Source organism: Crinia signifera, chromosome 5, assembly GCF_055691185.1.
Source record: "Crinia signifera chromosome 5, ASM5569118v1, whole genome shotgun sequence".
NCBI classification, from domain to species: Eukaryota; Metazoa; Chordata; class Amphibia; order Anura; family Myobatrachidae; genus Crinia; species Crinia signifera.
In genome coordinates, this window is record NC_139221.1 from 258110747 (window position 1) to 258133590 (window position 22844).

Here is a 22844-nt window from a genome sequence, read left to right on the forward strand (position 1 = left end):
ATCAATACCTCCATAATGCACTGCCATAGATAATACAAATTAATGTTAAATAGTGGCCTACATAAAAAATAAGATTTGCCTTACGAGTAGTTATCGGACAACTGCATGGTGCCCACTGACAATCACGTTGGTCAGTAAGCCCCTTGCAATCTCATCTAACTGGCCACCTGCCCTCAGATGTGAGATAGTATATTTTCCGGTACAGGTCCCACGTGCCAACACTACTTAGCTTCTGGGTAAGTCATTTACGAAATAAATGGCAGAGCAAAATGGAAGATAAAAGGCAATGATGTGCAGCTTTGTTTTATTTCTGTCAAGGGTACGCTTCACAAAGACATTTGTATAGGTTTTGTTTGCCGTTTATTCTCAGTTTTCCACTAGTCATGGATCATATGAAACCTTTAACTTAACTTTAGCTAAACCTTTAACATTGTGATTTCATCTGTGACACCACATTCTAATATTGAAATAGGAATCAAAACACTTTTGTTTTTCCATTCTTTACATTTAAAGAGGTTTTCAATTTCCCAGAGACATGGAGTAATCTGATTACTTTAGGAACTAAATCCTATTATAATGGGAACGAATTAACGCTGCATAGCATGAAGTGGCTTTCTTAGGTCTTAGCCAAAATGGTGTTACAATGAGCTTCACTTGCATGTGAACACCCTTTTATCAATGTGCAAACACGACTGCTCAACAATAACTTGGTTTTGGGAGGTACGAAATGGTTATCAGCTATTGAGCGAATAAGCTGCATGTTCCCACAGAAAGGCTGCTGTCACTGCGTGCAAGGCAATCATTGGATTTTAAATCAAGCTATATTTTATAATAGCACCAATGCCCTTTACAGTTTCATAGAAACTAGATACTGTAGGTTGCAGATACCAATCAAACTGAGAACTTTATCAACTTTGGATGTTCACATGTCAAACCAACACATATTCCTGCTCTTTTACACAACACATTCATATTTTACTGCAGTATAATTCCCAGTTTACCACATTCAGTGGTATATACTGTACATAATAGTAAAGCAATCCTTCATACTCTGCGTACACTGTCCTATAACAGCCATATATTAAGGACTTCATGACGAGCAAACAGCCTTCCTTTACAGTGTCTTACACTTTCCAGCACATTGTATTAAAATAAACCACTTGACTTTTTATTCCCAAAAACCTTATAGGGCTCCTGTAATCTGTGTTAGGTTTAAATAGAAAATTGATTTTGGGAGATTACAAAAAATCAAGTCAGTCAAACACAGCTTGAAGGCCATAAACTGTTCATTAGCACGTGGTTGTGGTATGACCAGACACTGCTGGTTTGGTACATAAAGTCTGAAATGTTGAATAGGTTTTGAACCAAAGAAAAGAGTCGCAAAGCTCAGTGTTCCACATCCATCTTGTCGGAGCTGCCCTTGTTCCTCAAAGATTCCAAGAGATTGACTATTCTTTCTCGGGCCTCTACTTTCTTCTTCTTCTTGGGCGTGGAAGAAGTCTCTGGGCTGGAGTTGAGCAGTATAGCAGCCAGCCCCCAGGGTTTGTCATTTTTACTAGATGACTGGCTGAACTGGTCTTGTAAAATAAAAGCACTTTCCTGAGCTACATCCACAAATCTGTGAACCTGAGATTGGTTGACGTTTTTACTTATGTTAAGTGTCTGTTCAAACGGATTCTGGATGTATAATGGAGAGCTGTCTGGCTTATTCCTTTCTGTGCCCTTTAAAGACAAAACGATAATAGTATAAAATTATGTATCAACAGAGAAATTTAGGACATCATTCATTAAAGTTCTGTGTTTAGGATTAGAGTTCCAGATTTAAAACAAAGCCACAAGCTAAAATGATATTAACTTCCACAAATATTGTGTAGGCAATCTTTTATCCCAGATGTATGTACTGTATATATGCTAAGAGCAGTGGTTCCCCAACTCAGTCCTCATGGAGCACTAATAGCCAGGTTAAAAAAATATCCATGGCTCAGCATGGAGGATTAAATCCTACTGACTGAGGCACTAATTAAGTGACCCTGTGGCTATACTTAAAACCTGGGCTGTTAATGTTCCTTGAGGACCTAGTGTGGGACCTTCCTAGAGGAATAATACCACAGAGTGAACGGAAGTGGTCTAGGATAGATTAAAAACCCATACACACTGGGCAACTGAGCTGAAAGCAGCTCAGTTTACTCGTTTGAGTGGCTTTCAGCTCAAAAGCCGCCCAGTGTGTATGGGGCAGCATTGAGTGCTGATGCACACTCTGCATCATCGCTGACCTGGCCACTCATCAGCTGGTATTAAAAGCTGATGAGCGGTGGAGTGGATGGCTTTCCATAGCGTCCTGCTAGGGAAAGTGGTCCATTTACCGGAAAAAAATAAAACAAAAATCTCTAAAACGGGTGAAAAACGCTCAGTGTGTATTCGCTGAGCGTTTTCAGTCCGGCGATTTTCCCCATCATCATTGTCCATACACGCTGGGCAAAATCGCCCAGTGTGTATGGACCTTTAATATGAAGGATGACTGTGTAAGGACACCACTTCAAATGTAACAGTACCTTACCTTTTCCTATATGATGTATGATTATACCCAGTTGCTTTCCAAGTACAAGATTTAAAGTGGGGAACAAAAACAATTTAAACCACTCAACATAACTGAAATACTGAGTATTTCAAATCGGTAAAATAAAACCTGCTGCACAATTACTCCTAGGGGAACAAAAGGCAGGCACCTGTGCATACATAAGGAGGCCGCCGCAGAGTAGATTTACCTTGCGAATATCTATGCAATCTGATTTGAAGTCAAATTTTCCATAAAATTCTAGGAATTCAATAAGCAGCGTATCTGGAACAAAAATGCGAAGATACAAATTTCAGTGAGGTTTACCATTAGGACACTGTTTTACACACATTGGGGCATATTGTTCACAATATTACAGTACTTATCTTTCACAAGACAGATTTAAAAAAAAAAAAAAACTTCCCTCGGTACCGCTTTCCTAGCACAGCGCCCACGATCTAGATTGTATGTGTGGGGCTGTTATCTCAAGCATCTCATGCATCTTATGTGTTTGTGCGGCATAAGATGCATGAGATGATGCAATCAACGCGATTTTTATATTGGAATCAATGTAAAAAGCCCCCAAAACCCCAATTTTAATTGCTAACCCCCCCTCATGGGTGAAATGGCCCCCCCATTGTTAATGCCAGCCCACTATTGACGCCAACCCGAAGCGTGGCGAGCGCAGCGAGCCCGCGAGGGGCGGCGGTACACTTCCTCCGACCTTTTCATACCCCCACTATCCACGTCGGCGTGGAGTTGATTATATATAGTGTGGCGAGCGCAGCGAGGCGAGCCCCGCGGAATACATGTAAAGTGGTTCGTGTGCGCTCGCCACACTATATAAAATCAACTCCACGCCGACGTGGATAGTGGGGGTATGAAAAGGTCGGAGGACGCGTATCGCTGCGCTCGCCACACTTCGGGTTGGCGTTGATAGTGCTGGTGGTGTTAACAATGGTTATTGGTGGCTCACGATTTTTTATCTCATGCATCTTATGGATGCATAAGATCCATGAGATTAAAAAATCGGGTCCATCGCATCGATTGTATGCCTTAAGTACCTTAAACTTAAGGCATACAATCAATGAAACGGGTTCCGTGCTAGGAAAGCAGTACCCTTCCCTTCTTTTAGCATTAAAATTAAGCAGGGATCTGTTGCCTAGGCCCCCTGAAGTCTAATTCCTATTACATATCTAATTGTTAATTCTCCTGCTAGGATATTTGGGTACGCATTATTAGCTTCTCATGTACAAACAGTGCCCTCATACACATTAAGACCCAATGTGTTGGAAGTGGAGAGTTACTGAACTCTTGGGACCCTAGACATCACAGGGATACCAATACCTTCAACCATATAGTTTGTGAGGTTGAATAAAAAATAGCATGTGATAACGTACAGCTCCTTTAGCAATATATGCAGGTATTAAGGTTACGAATGATGTTATCCTTCTTGAAATGGGAGTCAACTTCGAATGGATCCGACTTTAATGGAATATACCCCTAACATGCATTTGTCGTAATGGATCCGACAAGCCCTTTTCAATGCAGCCAAATCTGACTGTCGGACTTTGGTGCTACTGCTCACCTGGACAGGCACCAGGAGGCGGGACGGCAAACGAGGGCGCGGGGTGAGCTGCTGCTGGTCAACGGCGCCAACCTCCCTGCCTCATCTCCTTAATCCGGTTTTTCTTCAAGTCGGATTGAGATGGTCGGAAACAGGGCCAAAACGTGTCGGATTTGGCAGTGTTTCCAACAAAAGCCCTTATTGAATATGTCGGAACCCCATCCGACCTAAATCAGTTGAAAACTGCTGGCTTTCCGACAAGACGACAGTTCAACTGTTATTGAATATACCCTTTAAGAGGAAGTTTTCCCCCTAGCGCTGTAGCACTTGTGCTGCAAATGGTATGCAGAGCAGATTGAGTACACAGCCTTTGAGAGTATCACACTGCTCACAATGAGCAGCATTGTTTGTCCTGTCTGCCAAAGCTGTGACTCTCATTCAGGCTTAGCGCGCCACTATAGCGTTACTCGTCCGGTGCACTGGTAATACAGTTAAAAAAAATGCTATCCCCCCCAGCTAGCTAGCGTTAAGTGCAGCATATGCACTTATAGCTTGGAACATCTGCCCCATTGCTTGTTAAAGGAGCGGTTAGTTATGAATACAGTATGAGCCTGCTAAACTATGGCATGTTATCCAAGCAGACTATGGGCCAGATGTACAGTATCAAGCTTCAAAAAGTGATATACAAACAGCCAATTAACTCCTACAGATGGAACGTCCCTCTTCCTTGCAGGGGCTGGCGGTAGATTCGCCAACCACCGGAAGGGGACACGCGTGCATCCCCTTACAACGGAGCATCCCCCGGGTCCCCCACCTCCCCGCCCATCTCCCTGAAGCGGAGACGGGCAGGGATCCCCTGCCCTGCCGACAGGAAACTGGGACCTGCGTCCCAGTCAGATGTAGCGTCCACTCGCCAATGGGGGTGGTCTGGCGAGCCCCAGCACTGAATGAGTGGCGCTACATCTGTCATTTTTCAAAACCAGCCTGTAACATTGTAGGTAGGAGCTGATTGGCTGGCTGTTTATCACGCTCCATTTTATCACTAATTGAAGCTGGATACAAGTGGCCCTACAAGTATAGCACTATCTAAACAAGCGGAACATTATCCTTCTGATGTCAGCATCATTAATAGCTATTAATATATGCACGGTTTCTAAATGTGTAATAAATGTTCATGAACGTTTTATTTTTTTAATACACATGGTGGCCTATCGTCTACATCAGTGGTTCTCAACCTTCTCATGCTACTCCATGTTGCTGACCATCAGGCTGACAAATATTCTAGTCTCAGTCAGGGATTCAAGGAGTCTGAACAATCTGTTGAGTTGTCTGTTATGTTAGACTCCTCCCATCATTTTATTCCTCCACAATGTTGCCATGTATGTGCTGTCTGCTGACTACACATGTGACGACCTTCTGCAGTAATTTGCTGGGGTCCTGTATTTTTTTTATTGTCTGATGGGGTCCCAGACCAAAATAGCTTAAGGACCCTGCTCTATATACACACTTGTTTTTCCTTATATTTCAAAATATATATATAATATATTCATTCTACATATCAATTATTTTCTAGCACCAGGGGCGGAACTCCCAAGGTAACGGAGACCCATGCCTCCAGGCTCCAAGTCCTGAAGCGACACCTGCATGTACAGCAGCACCTGTGTGGTTCACAGCGTGTGACCACTACTACTCTACCAGAGCTCTGCGGCACACCCACTGCTCCTGTATAGTAAATTGGCCCTATTCCAGGAACCCCGCTAACATCTACAATAGGAGACAGAACGGTTCTTGCCTGGTAGCACTCAGCCTGTGCTTCAGCAAGCGACATTACACCTGTGGACTGTGAGATGGGACCCACCGTTTAGCGCTAATTGTGCATGCTGCAGATTGGCTACAGCTCACGAGTCTGCCCTGTACCTACTGCCCATTGTTGCACAGTGCAGCTGCAGCCCTGAAAATTCACTGAGGGCTCCGGTCCATATAAACTGGCTGAGAACACCATCTATATAGGTCTGTAAGGGGTCCACCAAATTAAAACTTGTCTCCAGGCAACTGTCCAGCACTGTTAGCTATTTTTTTATCAGATGATTACCATCATTGGGGTGAGAGGAATATAATGGGTGTTGTACTTGTATGTAGACCTGTGAGCTCCCCTGCTTACCTATTTCAATATTCCGAAGCATTGGCTATATAACTTACCTAGTGACTCTGTATTTGCAGAAGGTTTCACTCTGTTAAGATCCCTGATAAATGTGCAATCATTTCCTTCTATAATGCATTTGTCCTTTTTACCTAAAAATATAAAAAACTATTCAATTGCTAAAAAAAAAAAAAAAAAAAAAAAAAAACAGGTCACATTTAAAGTATACCAGGGGCCAAATGTAATAGGGTGAGAGTTTCAGAAAGTGAGAGATTTTGGGAGAGTTTTCCCATGTTTTTTAAAGCAGCAATCAATTACATGGCAAAATCAACCTGGTTTTGCAGTGTAATTGATTGCCGCTTTAAAAAACATGGGAAAACTCTCCCAAAATCTCTCACTTTCTGAAACTCTCACCCTATTACATCTGTCCCTAGCTGTCTACATGAGAGTGCAAAAAGTGTTTTGTGAAAGTAATCTATAAACGATAGTGATACGAATAGGTCCCAGCAAACTGTGAGGCTGCATTCTGCTGCCACAAATGGAGTCTACTGGCCTAGAGCCTGAAATTTGGGGCACTAAATTAAAATAACGACCACTGGCTCAGCCCCTATCTAACCGCAGCCTAATCCTGAAAAACACGGACATCTACCGTCAACATTCACAATGTCAATATAAGGACCATGTTAACATAATGACTACATAACCAGGTCCATCCATTTGGCTACAAGTGGAAATGTGAATGACTCTGGATTTCCTTAATTTGCGCATAGTAGCGTGTTAGAGTTCATTCTAGCACCCTCTATCTTTGAAAACCCATGCAGACCCCCTTCCCTGCCTGGGGATCTGCTGTGGTGTTTCTAGCACAGGTCTGGATTGCATATCAGTGCTGATATACAGACCACACTGTGCCAGAAGTACTACAGCACACAGCGACACCCCAGGCAGGGAAGAGGAACTGCATGGGTTTTCAAAGATAGCAGGTGCTAGAATGAACACTAGTGTGTGCTTGGCTCAGTTACATGCACAGTGTGAAAGATTGAAAGATTTGTCTGCAGAGAGGACTAGCGCATACAATGTAGCTTGGAAGTTATGAATACTGCTTAAGACAATACTATATACTATGTAGTAGGAGTCGTAACACTACTACAAAAATGCTGGACAAAGTGTATATAAGGCATCTTTTCCTGGTATAGTAATAAAGTATACAGAAAGTTGTCCTGTATGCGGTTTCACCTTTGTATACTATTTGGCCACACTATCGTCTCTATATAACAGTGAAAGTCCTCCAATAAACACCCTCACATCATACGGCAAGCACCTGGGGACCTTTCTTGATACATATGTTTTATAACTTGCTACACATTTGTATTTTTTTATATTTCTTTCATGTACGATGTCTTGCACGACCACCAAGTATTGAAGAGTCATCTATGATTTGACCCTTGTAAACATTCCACATTCAGGAAAGTAATCTCAATGTGCTTCCCAAAAATACACACAAATAAAAGTTTATGTTCATATCTACCTGGGGTAATTGCTATGGTAGATTGCCTTGCCCATAGAAGGTAACCATATAGCCCTATTACCAAGAAAGTGTCCTGTCTTTACCTGCTAGACCTTTTAGCTGATCCAGTGTTGGGATAATAGGAGGGGATCTCTTCTGCAAGAAGAATAAGATCATCATGGTGAGGGAGAAATTAGTGATCCAGTGTCCGGGAATGGAGCTGGTGATTCCATGGACACGAGCCCAGCTTCTCAGCGTGAAGACCAGAGCTCGCACTCGGCTGTCAACGTTCCCGTATATGTACAGGAGCTCAGAACTGGTTAGTGCAATTCTGTAACACAAACCAATAGTCTGGATCATACGCTTAATGACATGTTAGTGGTACACTTCATTTGCTCTAGAGGTGGCAAAAACCTGATAACATTTTTTAAAGAAACATAAAATGTGAAAAACCTACATTTACACTGGTTAAGTGACAGTGTCTTCATCTCATATTTAGTAACCAATCTCTAGTGTTGGCATAGAAATGTTGCAATGTTCCACTGGATCCCTACTCTGTGTGCGCCTTCCCACATGACATACCCGAATGCACCAAGTGACCTAAAAAATACCGAACACCCAAATGTGCCCGAATACCAGAGTGCCCCAGAATGCGCCCTGAAGCAGGGAAGATCAGAAGATGCAGGTAAAGATCCAAGGGATTCCGCATAGGATCGCGAACGATTTGCGGTAAAAGTCGGTAGTAGAGTGCGTGGGCACCTTTCCCCTCCCGATATACGTACACTTTAATGGGAGATGTCAGTGCACAGAGATGCAAACACGCTGCTATATTCAGCAAAGCTGTAGTGGGACACGTCTGTATGTAGATACCATAGAACGGATATGTGAATACAGACTGCTCACCTATTGTCTGCTGTAAGGTCACAAGGAAGGCCTGCAGGCTGGTGTGAAAACCGTACTAGAGGACATCGCGCATTTAGGATTTTCTGTACTTCTGTACACCCAGGGCCAAACACATCTAGGCATTCACCAATGACTGAAAGGATCTTCTGTTGTGCTGCTCTTCTAGAGGAGACCCGCCTCATCCAGAACTCTGTACTGAAGCCGCCCACAACCTGAGGTAAAGATAAAGACACTCCATGAAGTAAGCTATAGATTTAGCCCATACCTCCCCCCAAAAAAAAAAATTTCACAAAGACAATAAAAATAGTTTCTACTGAGTGCAGATTACAGAAAACCGCATACATAGCATTCCAAGAGTTTACAGCATTGGCCATCTAAGTAATGCCCTCACAAATGCTCCCTCAGTGACGACTTGCACTGTGTAATGTAGCTGCTAACTGCATTTAAACGACATGGGTATAAAATGGATATTACTACAGCTGTATAAATGGATGTCCGTGAACACTGTATTGCTCACACAAAGCACATTCTTATTAAGCCATGTACACACAGGGCAATGTGATTTTAAGTGATTTGGACTACATCGTCACAATCACTTAGAATGTTTACCTAAATCGCCCCCTGTGTACACAGCGGGCAACCGCAATGCGCGGCCTGGCAGCGTCGCTATTGCCTGGCAAAATAGACACTGCAGGCAAGAATATTTTGTCTAGACCTGCAGTGTCTATTCTGCTGTATGCACAGGCTGCTGCTGGGGATGGCCGCTGGCTTTACCTGTTAACCCAACAGCAAAATCGTCCATCCTACCAGTCTGTGTGTACACCCCTTTAGGTTGTAGCATTGTACTGGATAACAACCTATGCATTCAACCAGGATGCCAAGACCACAAGGCAAAAGGTCAGGGAAGGAAGAAAACAGGGAGCTGTACCCCAATCACATTCACAATTTTATTTGACTGTTAAACATTTCCAAAAACACATTACAATTATGTTCCCATTTAATGTCACAGCCTCCTTACACTTAAAGTATGTCATTTAAAAAAAAAAAAAAAAAAATTAAAAAAATGATGTCTTGAAAAATTGCAAAGTGCACACATGATGGGAAATACAACGCACTTAAAAGTTACTTTATTTTGAGCAGATAAATATTTTTCTAATTTTTCTTGATAAAGTAGACATCAGAATACTACTGTAGTGTTTATATTTGTACTAAGCGTATTAGAAAATTGCTGTCATCCATCTTTATACAGTCAAAATTGTACATTTATTTTATAGTTGTGTTCTTGTAACAAAAGCTACATACTGTAGGTGGAGATATCATTGGCTCGTCACTAAAGGCCCCCATACACTTGTGCGAGGTATCGATACCCCAGCAGCCGGATCACATGAATTATATCGTATGTGATCCTTTTGCATACAATATATTGCATTCAATCTCAGCAAGGGCTGCGAATCCGATAAATCTATAATACAGGCCATATGATCTTCAGATTCAAACCATAGAGCACGAGACCGCGCACTGGACTGGATCCGGAGGTAAAACACATGTGATTCACCATTTTTCATAAGATTTACTGGCCCGATGCATCAAAATAGTTTTAAAACGTCCAAAATTGCACTAGTATATGGGCAAATTTACAGTACAACTTGGTAGAATGACTCAGCCTAGTACAGACATTCCTCACTTAACGACCAGGTTCCGTTCCTACGACCCGGTCGTTAAGTGAATTGGTCGTTACACAAACCTATATAAAACCTCTTAATACTTCTAAAACGGGGGTCCCTAAACAGTCTGGGCAGGTGTAACTGCGAGAGGGTAGGCGGGCAGGTCGTAAATCAGAGCAGGCGGGGTCGTAAGTCCGAGCAGTCACAGCACGGACGCTGAACGAAGGCCCGGGTCATAAGTCTGGGTGGTCGATAAACAGGTAGGTCGTTAAGTGAGGATTGTCTGTAATGAGAAACCTGATCAATATGTCTAAAGCCCCATACACATGGTGAGATATTAGCTAATGCCTAATTTTAACTAAGCAATTTTAAATAGAGGATAGAGATTTTGGCTAGATGCAAAGTTGGCTTGCCTGCACAGTCTGTCTATGCTAGGAGATACTGACTTAAGGTGCCCATACACGGAGCGGTTTGGGCTTGCAATGCGCACTCTTGTGATCATCAAATAGCACAAAAAGTGCTGCACGTACTTTTTGGACTAGATCGCATCTAGTTAATAATGCACGCTGTTTTAGCACATCGCATGCGGTTTGAACTAGATGCGATCTAGTTCAAAACGCAGTGTGCACTGTACTGTGTGTGGGCACCTTTAGCATCTAGTGAAAATCTCCTGCCAAAATCTCACAACTTGTAAACCCCTTTAGGCAGAGTGCCTGCTGTGTAAAAGATTGCCCTTTAATAGAGCATGCGTTAACTGAAACTGTAATAACTGGATGTTAGCAAAATCTCCCTCTGACGTAGGGAGATATACTATTACATTATCATGTTTAAAAAATACTCACCTTTTTCGGGAGTCTCCGCAGCTCCCGATCTTCTCCCCTTATCACTGGATTTCTGAGAAACGCAAGGGTTGCTGGGAGATGCAGTTTTCTCAGCAGCCTGCTACAGGTGCGTAGGGGGGGGGGGGGAGAGATAATCCTCCACGATAGCTTTACATAAACTTAACCATTTCAGTGCCAACATCTGTGAGAGATGTTCAAAATATGTGCCAGCGTCGGTCGCATTGGCACACCATTTTGTTATTTCCTATAATATATTCTTCTCCTTACTTGCATTTTCCATTTGTTATTTCATTCAGCAGAACCCAGACATCCCGAGCCAGCAGCAGCCTTACCTTCCCGGATCTAGGGCCTTTTACACTTTCCAAATCTAAAAAAAGGTCCAGGTCGCAGCCCATTTTTCCAAAGGAATTGACACTTGAGCCATAAAGGGAGAGAGTGGCTTCGGGGAAATAAGCGGTGGCAACGTCACTTATTAATGTGCTGACCAAGTAGCGGAGTCTGATGCTTTCCTCTGTCAGCTGGAGCTCTTGTAGAAGAGTCTGTGCTTGGTCCTCTATCTGAGTAACAAGACAATATTCAGGCAGACATTGTTACAGGCTGCACTTCTAAAAAGATGTATACACTTACACATAGGATATGGTAATACCCTCTACAGTTCCTATAGTTGGGGATAAACCTCCAGCAACTGCTAGTAGACAAGTGGGCAACCACAGCTCCCAACACTGGAGTCGTATGGCTCCTCCCTGCACCTTAATGATTTGTTTCCATTGAAATGAAAAATGTTCCATCTTCCGGAACAAAGGCTGAACCCATACAATGGCTGCGTATATGGACAGTCATTGACAGGTCCTTTTCAAGGTGTTCATAACTGCAATGATTTGAATGACATATGATATGATACAACCATACTAAAGTTAAATAATACAAAAATTAGATCAATAAGATCACCCAAGGCCTGATTCAGAGTTGTAAAGAAGACAATTTATGTCAATAAATAGATGCGGATTTCCGCCTGTATTTAAGTCAGTTGCTATTATGTGACTGCAGCAGGAGCAGCACATATTGCATCGGTTCATGGTGTAGTAGATCTACAGTGACTCGGTCGACAATGAATAGTCAACAGGGTCGAAAGGTAGACATGGGCCCTTATTCTGATCGGTGCGGCCGGATCCGAATATGCGGCCAGGACCGTGCGTGGGAAACCCCGCCTTCCATACGGATCGCCAACTCCGTCCGTACGCGGCAAGAAGCTGTCCGAACGGACCGCACCTGTATTTTTCATGGAATATGCCTCCTCCATCTCAGGGAACCTCCCCCATCATTCGATGGTCGCAGACCATCGAATGCAGGACCGAGTGTTCCACCAGCTCCCGCAACCTCAGACCACACGGACATTTTTCCGTGCAAAAGCAGAGATCTGGGCGGGCAGCTGACATCCGGCGATGTCATATGTCCGCCCCCTACACGTGCGTCACGGCCGCATTAACATACGTACGCCCAGCGTTTGCATGGGAACGCCCATGAAACGCGGGGCGTACGCATATGGTAATGAGCCCAAATAGCCCTTCACGCTCCTCTCCACCCCCTGGTCGAAGTGTTCACATTTCATGCGTAATGTGGCCGTGCGTCCCGCTCGCACATGCGCAGACACAAAACATCGGCGGCACGAACGCACACGGATATTACCGCACCAACCAGAATAAGGGCCATGATTTTTTTCCTGTGTCTTCGTCATCATAGGTCAACATGGACACCGTTTAAGTGTAGATCACTTCTATTCAGTGGCAAAATGTAGAATTATAAGTAAAACTATTTTATTTATGGCCCCCATACATTACTGTGACTTCTGTGAGAGGAGAAGTTGCAGTGGATCCCTCTTGAACCGCCCGGGAGCTTCCCAGGCAGCAGGATCGCATGCAATATATCACATGCAGTCCCAGCAAGGATGTCCAATCAGACAGATTCTACATGCAGCACTTGCAATTTAGGGACTCAGATTTGAAAAGCCCAAGATCACGCATCGGATCGAAAACATATGCGTTTTGGCCGAATTCACCCAAATACTCGGCCCGATGCCTCGGAATCGGGTAAAAATTGCAGTAGTTTATGGCCAGCTTCAGCAATTCCTTAATTATATTCAAATGATATTTCTTCCCTTTAACAGGAATCTTGCGCAATAACAAATCACCTCATTACTGTAATGTTCAAAGATTTGTCCTTCAATATGTAACAAGTGCACAATATAATAAATAAAAACAATATTCCTTATACTGAAGTCAAAATATATCTATACCTGGCATTTAGGAGTTAATGAATTAATCAGAATAAATGGGGCTCAGGAAGTTAGTGGTACAATGAAAATAGTTGAATTAAAAAATAAAAATAAATAACTCATACAAAAGCAATAAAAACTTCCTTTTCAAACCAAATGAATGTAGATCACAATAAAACAATCAGATGTCAGTGCAATAACTTCTTGACTCACATTCTCGGCTGTGCATAACTTCTCTATCAAGTCGCTCAGAGCCATAGAAGACTGTGGGCAAAACTTGATCAAGTGCGGGTCCAAATCTTTCGTTTTGATCTTAATAAATCTGGATTTAAATGGTACTACACACGCCTCCTCGTCAGTAGGGATTTTAGTGGCCGCTAGGAGTGAATCTATGCTTTGTGTATCCACAAACTCCACAACTGCATTAGTGCTCTAGAAGAGAAAGTTACAGGGTTGCCAAGAAGAAATACATACTACTGTAACATGCATAATTTAACACACAGCCCTATGGAGCAAAACTAGTCCGATGTAAAGATGGAGCTATGCTTATCCAGGCCACCTGCATCCCGTCTCGCTGTTCACCGAAGCTCACCGAGAATGGGACGCTCGGCACCCCATTATTGGCAATGGATGTATAAACCGCTCGTGCGGCCGAGTCTCACAGAAATGTATCGTTCTTGTGGGCCAGCTAGATAACCACAACTCCATCTGTACCTTGCATGTTTGAAATTCCCACCAAAAACTATCCAACTGTAATCCAGTACAAGGCATTACAGCTGCCCATGAGCAGTATCAAGCCTGGAAACAAAGGGCAGCAGGACCAAATCACCGCCCTCCCTCCTGGACATCCAAAGTAGAGGTCATTTAGCGGACACACATTCCGGACAGTATCTCTCTCTCTCTCAGCAGAGACAGGGGAACCCTTGATGTGTTCCTCTAACCTGGGATAACTACATCTATTTACTGGGTCTACTTAACACAAGTAAGGGACAGCTACACTTATTTTATTTGATACATATCCACTAAGACTGATATATAAAATTGGGAATATCCACCTTCTCTAAGTATGCTTATTATGAACTTTTATATATGAAAGTGAATTCACATGTTTGTAAACTAAACCTATGTAAAATTTGGTAAATTAAAACTATTGTTTGTTATTATTATTTGTGATATTGTGTGGTTTGATTCTAAAGGGCCATACACACTGGGTGACTGAGCTGAAAGTTGCTCAAAACAGCATGTTTGAGCTGCTTTCAGCTGAAAGCTGCCCAGTGTGTATGGCCACAGATGAGCGGCTTGGAGGACGGCTTTGCATAGCTCTTGCCCAGTGTGTATGGACCTTTACATATTAGTTCTGTTCAATTCAAAAAATTAGCACATTTAAAAATTAAATTAATTATTTTATTTAGTTTGGTACCTGTTTGCAAGGTCATACAGATATGCTCACACAGTCACATTAGTGTTTCCTGCGGGTTGGGGTCATTTGGTCTACAACATGATGGTCGACAGTCATTAGGTCAACACCATTAGGTTGACATGGGAAAAGGTCGACATGGGTCTAAGGTCAACATGGTTAGAGTTCGAAAGGTCATTAGTTCGACAATGTCTTTCGACAGTCAAAAGGTCGACATGGGGTTTTTCACTGTTTTTTTGGCCTGAATGTCAACAGTCGACATGGACACAGTTTCAAGTGCACCACATCCCCTCGAATCGCTCGCTATGTGTCGGGCACACTATTTTATTCTCCCACCATGCCCTAGTGGATAGTAGGGCATGAAATACTGCCTGTCAGCAATGGCAGCACTGAATAGTCAAGTGCCGATATTTTCGCAGACAGAAATAGTGGCACAGATTGAATACCCCCTATGTACTTTACATTCCCTGTATACACACACAGGAAAGTATTCTATAAGATGCAATAATTTTACGCTGCCTAAAAAACAAGCTATTACCGCGATTTTAGTCTGATGGTCGCTATTGGGCTATCCAATTAGAGAACTTTTTTCGGCAGAAAGATTATCTTTTACGGTGCGGTTACATTGGATCACGGATACGCTCCCTTTCCCATGTGTTATCGTGGCGCCTAGGTTTGGCTTTTAACGTATTATACCTGGGGCTATCCAATTAATCGGTTATCGGGGGATAATTGGATAGCCCCCGGCAAACCTATTAGCAGCAGTAAATTGTTTTGTATAATTTTGACACTTGTACCTGCCTGTAATTGAATAGGTGTAATCATTTTTAAACTTGGGCAAAATTCAGTAATGGTATGATCTCCCATTAGCAAACACATACAAACCAAAGAATACATTGAACTCAATGTATGGACAGAAATGCGCAATTTTTTTTACAGTATGTTACACTTTTCATCAGTCCCACTCTGTCTAAGCTTAGATTTTGATGTCTATCCAGCTAGAAGTCAGCAACGCAGTGACAAAAACTGTAAAGGTCCACACACACTGGGCGACTACGCCCAGCGTGTATGGACAGTGATAATGCCAATCATCGCTGCGGGGAAAGCTGCTCAGTGCATACACACTGAGCGGCTTTCCCCCTGCCCGGCGCCGACGGAGGGGGGGGGGGATGGCTCTGCATAGCGCAGAGCTATGCAAAGCCGTGCTGAAAGCCGCTCTTCTGCTGGTATAACCAGCAGATGAACGGCTTTCCCGGCGATGATGCGGGAGCGCGCAGCAGAGCTCACTGCTCATCGCCGGGGCATACACACTGGTCGGCTTTGCGCTGAAAGCTGCTCAAACTGGGTGTTTTGAGTGACTTTCAGCTCAAAGTCGCCCAGTGTGTATGGGCCTTTATCCATGTTTACAGTATGGCTTTCATACAAATACAATATTTGACCCCACTACATAGTAAAAGCATATTCAGATGCACTGATGCAACAGTGGGTATGCGCTTGTGTACAGCTCACATAGGTGCCTAGACAGTAATCCCCCATGTCTTGTCCATGGCTATTTCTTTAGCCCAAAATGGACACTATTATATGACCATATGAAGAATAACTCAACTCTGCATGATAAATATCGCGGCCATACTTACATTGCTGCTGAAAAAAAAGTGATTGGCTACTTTTCCATGGTGTGATAAAAATCGCAAAAATTTACTTTCACTCATTTTAGGTGGACAGCCTATTAACACTGAATGTCTGGCCTGAATCTGACGCCCTTTTTGGACATCTTCAAAGTTTTTTCGTGCGGTTTGCTCTTGATCTGTGAATGCTGGAAAGAGACATTTAATCATTCAACTTGTATCAGACTACGGAGACAGTTCTAATATGTAGTGTTTCATAAAAATCATTAATAGGGGGATAAAATGAAAAAAACATAAATGATTACTTTATAAAAGACATAGCAAAGAATGCAGGGGTGCACCTGCGCACTGAGTATATACGGATGACTGGTTCTGTATGAATATGGTGAGATAGGTAGAGTGCAGCACTTTCTACTAAGAAAAAGCAAAGCAATTTCCCAATCATCCTGCTGTTATTGGGTCTGTAGGAAATGTCACAAATCGTGTTAGGGCAGTATTCAATGCCACCGGCGAGTAGGTTTGTGCGGCGAGGATGGCTTGTTTTCGGCGAGGATCGTGGAAAACAAGCCATCCCGCCGTCTAACCCTCTCGCTGTATTCAATGTTCTGGGGAAATCCTAGCCGTCCTCTGGCAGAATGACGAGGTTCGCCACAAATGCAGCGAGCATGCTGCATTTTGTGGCAAGCCCCGCCATTTTGATGGCCGCACTTGCCGTTTCCACCTTGCTGAAAAGAACCAGGTGGAAACGGCGAGTGTGTAGGGCATGTAACTCTTTGTTCACAGTTAAACATCTTCGGGTAAAATCAACTAAAGTTCAGATTTAAATCGAATTAAAAAATGATCAGGTCTGGGCTCATGGGTCATTCCTGGAAATACAGTGTCAAAATATGCAGATGTCCCCCATATTTCCAGCAACCAGCACTAGCCTCGACCAGCCGAGGTGTAATGCCACAGCAGGTGGACACACTTGGCAAGGTCCCCTTGATTAAAAATCATACTCATTCCCAATAAAATAGAAAAAGTTTGTCCCTTACATTTGGACTACAGGTCCCAGCCAGGCAGCCCTGTCAGTACTTGGAGAATCACAAGTATCAGCATGCCCCGACACCTTTAATTGCCTGAAAATCCCCTTAAAAACAAGCTTGACTGTTAGCTGGGTACACAATATACGGTTTTAATGAACGATATGCATGATAATGATATTGTTAACGATAACATTGGGCTTATCATTCAGTGTGTACCCAGTATATTATTAACAATGCGTACTCCTGCAGAGCAATAAAATCGCTAACAATATGCCTGATTGTGCAGTCCAATCTGACATTAATGTCAGTGACTGCATGTTCGTCGAGGGTCCATGAGACAGCTCTGAACGATATGATTAATGATATTGCTCAGGGTTTACCTCCGGGTCATATGTTTTCACGGTACTGCCGATATCATTAAAGACTTCAGTGGTGCTTTGTATCGAACAGTGCATACAGACCTGAAGCACATTTGATTGTAAAAACCCTGAACGCCTTCCTCAGCTCATCCCATTAGAGTAGAGTAAATTAAATGCTTCTCTCTAAAGGCTCATACACACGTGGCGATGTGTATGAGGCTGGTGTGCGGAGTGATCTAGTCTAGTCAGATCGCTCAGCACACAGGACTTGCTAAATCGCTATGCATATGTAGTGAAGTGTGTATGGGCGATCTGTGCTAACCAGTGTTCTCAGATTAAAACATTGTTGATTTGACTACATGTACTGAAGATCTAGTCAGGTTACGGTGAAGCGTGGAACCGTGATCATACAAATGGCGCGATCTGTGCAATCTAGTCGGATTGCTTAGATTACATGGGTCTTCAAACTGTGGCCCTCCAGATGTTGTGGAACTACATGTCCCAGCATGCCCTGACAGTTTTGACATGCACTTATAGGAAAAAATGTGGCAATGCATGTTGGAACATGTAGTTTCACAACATCTGGAGGGCCACAGTTTGAAGACCCATGGAATGGGCTAAAATCGCTGCGTGTCCCCTTTTACAGATACCATTACTTAGCACATAATCAGGAGCATACATGCTAAAGTTAGGTACCAAAGGCTTTTGTACATTGAAAGAGTACAATTCTCTGTTTTCAGTTTTGGGTGCAGGACTCCGTATTGATTATTACATCTACCAAATACATCATTCTGCATTACTATAGGTAATTATTAAAAACTTACCGTAGATTAAATATGATTAGTTTCTTTCTTGACATATGTTTAAACTTGCATTATAACCTGGATTACTTTATTTTGGTATTTGCGTATGGGTCCCTAATCACATACAGTATAAGTAAGTAGCAGGTCACACACGTATCCTCAGCTGCATGGACCCTAGATAGATTACTCCGCACAATCCAGATACAGACATAGAGAGTGTGTATAATATAAGGTCCTAGGTGTTTGCTAAGAACCGGTTTTACAATTGTCACAGTCCATCCATGGAAATTGCAAAAAAGAAGCAAATCATCAATTGGCCATTCTATCTCTCATTCTACGGCCCGAAAGCTGAAGGCTTCTCATGAGTCCAGGTTACTGCTAAAAGGGTATTTATAAATCGATAGTCATGTGGATGCGCATGTAGGTACGCCAATGGATTGACTCATCACAAAATCTCTTAATGCGCAAGGCCTAATATCTTGACATTTGGCAGGTAGCTTCTTATTAGGTCCTAGGTGTTTGGTAAGAATGGGTTTTACACATGTCACTGTCCGCCCAAGGAAATTGTTTGCCATTTTCTCTCTCATTATACGGAACGAAAATGACACCATCATCCTTCAGCATGCGATCCCTGTACAGGTGTGAGTACAGTACCAATGCTCAGTGGGGATAAGAATCACCAGTGACAGCTCTCTGCGATTTTGACGATGTAGTCAAACTCACAGCCCACTAGTGCCTAAACCTAACCCCCCCCCATTCCCAGCCTAACCCAAACTTACCAATTGTAATGCTAGCTGTCTGTATTCCAGCGTAATCATCATCCTGATCTTTGCTAAGTTGCAGCGCCAGTCTTCTGAAGGCAGCTGGCATGCTCGCGTCGATATACCGAACACGTTATTTATATACATATACACACACACACACACACACACTGGTACATACAGTCTTTGAAAGTACCTTAGGTACTTCCTCATCTTTGAGGCCACCGCTTACACTACTGAATTTAAGTAGCATACGTTGAGGAGCAAGGTTTATTTTCGGGGTTCACTCCACCCTCCTGTGTCCACACCACCATCTATTACCTTCAGTAATTTTGTGGCGAGCAAAACAGAGCGTGCCACTGTGTCCAAAGCGTGGCAAGCGAAGCAAGCCCGCGAGGGGACAATTGCGATTCACGTAGCGGCTAACGTAACTGGCGTAAGCGGTGGCCGCAAAGATCAGGAAGTACCAACCCTTCAGACATACATTAACATACTGTGTGACATACATTGCTTTATTTCACCGGGTTTTTAACCTGTTTTGTCCATTGTGTCAAAGGCCATTGACAAGAAATGAGTAATCCCCTGTGGAACTACTAGTGCCAGCCAGCGCACGCCTCGTAGCAAAGCAGATGACATTACAGGCAGTTATTGATCTGATTGGGGTACAGGGACTGGAGCCACACGTGGGTCATACAGCAGCCATTGACCTCCAAACTCCCAGCAGCAGGAGGCGTTCCGGCCTCAGCCCACAGCACAGCCCCTCACACACGGCCATAGCCCTCACCTGCAGCCGCCGCCTCCTCCGCCGCCAGTGCCCGCTGCCGCCTACCCGTCACTGAGGTGCTGAGCGCCCGGCCCGTACACCTGAGCGCAGGGCTCAACCTAATGCAGCTCTCCATGACACTGCCAGGGACGCAGCACTGCGCAGGCGTGCGGCTGGTGTTCAGCTACAGGGGCCCGAGTGGGCCAAAAAATGTCAGCTGCAGCGGTGGCGTTTCTCACGCGCGCGCCTCGCACAATGTGCACAGCTCACTCTCTCTACAGCAGCAGCTTACGCTATATGACTTTGAATGAGCCTGAATCGCTGTGTGTACTGATACTCTCATTCCCCACAAAGGAACGCGCCCATCCAACACACCCAAAACAGTGCAGCAGGACGTTCCTTATTCAGTGGTCAGGGAACTCGGTCCTCATTACCCCACGCGGTGCATGTTTTGCAGGTCACCTCACAGAATCACAAGTGAAATAATTAACTCCACCTGCGGACCTTATAAAATGTGTCTGTAAGTAATTAGTACACCTGTGCACCTGCTGGGTTACCAGCAAAACATGCACCGTGTGGGGTAATGAGGACAGAGTTCCCTGACCACCAGTGGCGGATTCGGGGGGGGGGGGGGGCACCCGCGCACGTGCCCCCCCTGTCATTTCCTTTTGTAGCTGAGGACCAGGGCTTTCCAACGAGCCCTGGTCCTCAGGGCTCGTTGGACCAAAATCATTCGAAGCCCACACAAAAGTTCTTCAATATGATACTTGTCTCATGTAAATGGGTCAGTTGGTTCCAAATATATAGCCGGTTAAATGCAGGGACTAGGATGCATTTTCTGGTGTGAAAGGGGTATTATTTCAAATAGCTGGGACCTGCAGTGCTCTGAATACAGCCAGTCAGTGGCTATCACTTCTGCCTGGCGGCGGCTGTCCCCTATTTACTACGAGCATGTATTCCCCTTGGCATTAAGCATGTAATCCCACATGGCAACGAGCATGGAACCTCTGGCAATGAGTATGGAACCCTTGGCAATGAGCATGTAGATAAGCAGCACTTATGTAGCATAATTTTTAATAGGCATTATGGTGTTTGGCATAATACATAATGGACATAATGGCGTGTAACTTAACGTGTAATGGACATTATGGTGTAAATCAGGCATGTCCAACGTTGGCCCTCCAGATGTTGTGAAACTACACATCCCAGCATGCTTTGCAATAGTTTTAGCATTCTCTAATAGCAAAACTGTGGCAAAGCATGCTGGGATGTGTAGTTTCACAACATCTGGAGGGCCAACGTTGGACATGCCTGGTGTAAATGTTTAATGCACGCCTTTGGTGGAAATGTCCACCGAATCTGTGTGACATTATGTGAATTCTGGCTCAATCCGTGTGGCATTATGTGAATTTTGTCTCAATCCGTGTGGCATTATGTAAATTTTGGCTCAATCCGAGGGCATAATGGGAATTTTGGCTCAATCCATGTGGCACTATGGGAATTTTGGCTCAATCCGTATGGTATTTTATGAATTTGGCTCAATCCATGTGGCATTATGTGAATTTTGACACAATCCATGTGGTTTTATGTGAATTTTGGCTCAATCCATTTGGCATTATGTGAATTTTGGCTCAATCCGTGTGTTATTATGTAAATTTTGGCTCAATCCGTGTGGCATTATGTGAATTTTGGCTCATTCCATTTGGCATCATGTGTAAGGGGAAAGTATAATGGGGTCTAGTATTTTGTTGCATAATGTGTAGAAGATATGGTGTTGTACACCACACTCAAGGACACGCCCCCTGTTGAGTGGCCAAACTCCCTTTTCCGGAGCGTGCCTTCGGCGCGCACACAACTACATCCTTCACTTTTGTCGCCATGGTGGGCCTGCATACTTTAAATGTCAGGGCCTATTTTTAATCCCATTCCCACCCTCTCTCTGCCGCTCTCTTAGCATGTACACTGGCGCCACTAACACTGCCCCTCCCCCACCTAAACCCTCTTTTATCATGGTGACCCCCCTGTCATTTTATCCTGGATCCGCCCCTGCTGACCACTGCTGTAAGTGGACACTGTCCCCCTGTCCCACCCACTTCACACAGCATCTATCAATGTGGGGAGGGGAAATGACTAGTGAGGGGACTGGACAGAAAGATTTTGACCTTCCGATGTATAAAAATGGAATTATACGGCACACTTGGCAGCACACTTGTTACATACCATCAAAGCAGGGCCGGCGCTGGCCGCTCAGCAGCTCCTGCAAAGCAGGGAGGCGCCATGGTGAGAAGGCGCACTCTCCCTGCTCTGCTGCTAAAGCTACCAGCCCGGCCCCTCGCCTTCACTGTCTGCCTGATAGCCGCATCAGCCAGGGGCGGATTGGCCATTATATCGACCGGGAACTTTCCCGGGAGGCCGACGGTAGTGAGGCCGAAAGATGTACAGCTCACCTCAGGCTGACAGCGCTCATAGTGTTCATTCTAGCACCCGCCAGCTTTGAAAACCCATGCAGTTCCTCTTCCCTGCCTGGGGTGTCGCTGTCTGCTGTAGTGCTTCTAGCACAGTGTGGTTTGTATAGCAGCACTGATATGTAAACCAGACCTGTGCTAGAATCACCACAGCAGACAGTGACACCCCAGGCAGGG

At 44.0% G+C, this 22844-nt stretch overlaps 1 protein-coding gene across 2 annotated transcripts; it reads right to left on the reverse strand.

Annotated features, from left to right (window-relative positions):
• Window positions 1-272: 272 nt before the first annotated feature.
• On the reverse strand, window positions 273-20440 carry MTPAP (mitochondrial poly(A) polymerase). Of its 2 annotated transcripts, XR_014475050.1 has the most exons (10): window positions 20224-20440; window positions 16501-16679; window positions 13660-13878; window positions 11507-11731; window positions 8669-8880; window positions 7870-8096; window positions 6321-6413; window positions 2766-2839; window positions 965-1722; window positions 273-903 (listed from the first exon to the last, which is right to left on the reverse strand). XR_014475050.1 is itself a non-coding variant. In XM_083188900.1 (9 exons), exons 1-9 carry the CDS (start codon window positions 20336-20338, stop codon window positions 1387-1389), a joined length of 1680 nt encoding a protein of 559 aa, XP_083045026.1. In that variant the 5' UTR covers window positions 20339-20440; the 3' UTR covers window positions 273-1386. The 2 variants fall into 2 exon arrangements, 1 of the variants encoding a protein (XP_083045026.1); XM_083188900.1 differs by having other exon boundaries at window positions 273-1722.
• Between the last annotated feature and the right edge of the window lie 2404 nt (window positions 20441-22844).

Coding starts and splice junctions, on each gene's coding strand:
- MTPAP (XM_083188900.1), bottom strand. CDS start 20,338: ATGGAGAGCTGCATTAGGTTGAGCCCTGCGCTCAGGTGTACGGGCCGG. Junction 13,879..16,500: donor ACTTTTTTTTCAGCAGCAAT/GTAAGTATGGCC, acceptor TTTCTCTTCTAG/AGCACTAATGCAGTTGTGGA. Junction 11,732..13,659: donor AGTTATGCACAGCCGAGAAT/GTGAGTCAAGAA, acceptor CTTGTTACTCAG/ATAGAGGACCAAGCACAGAC.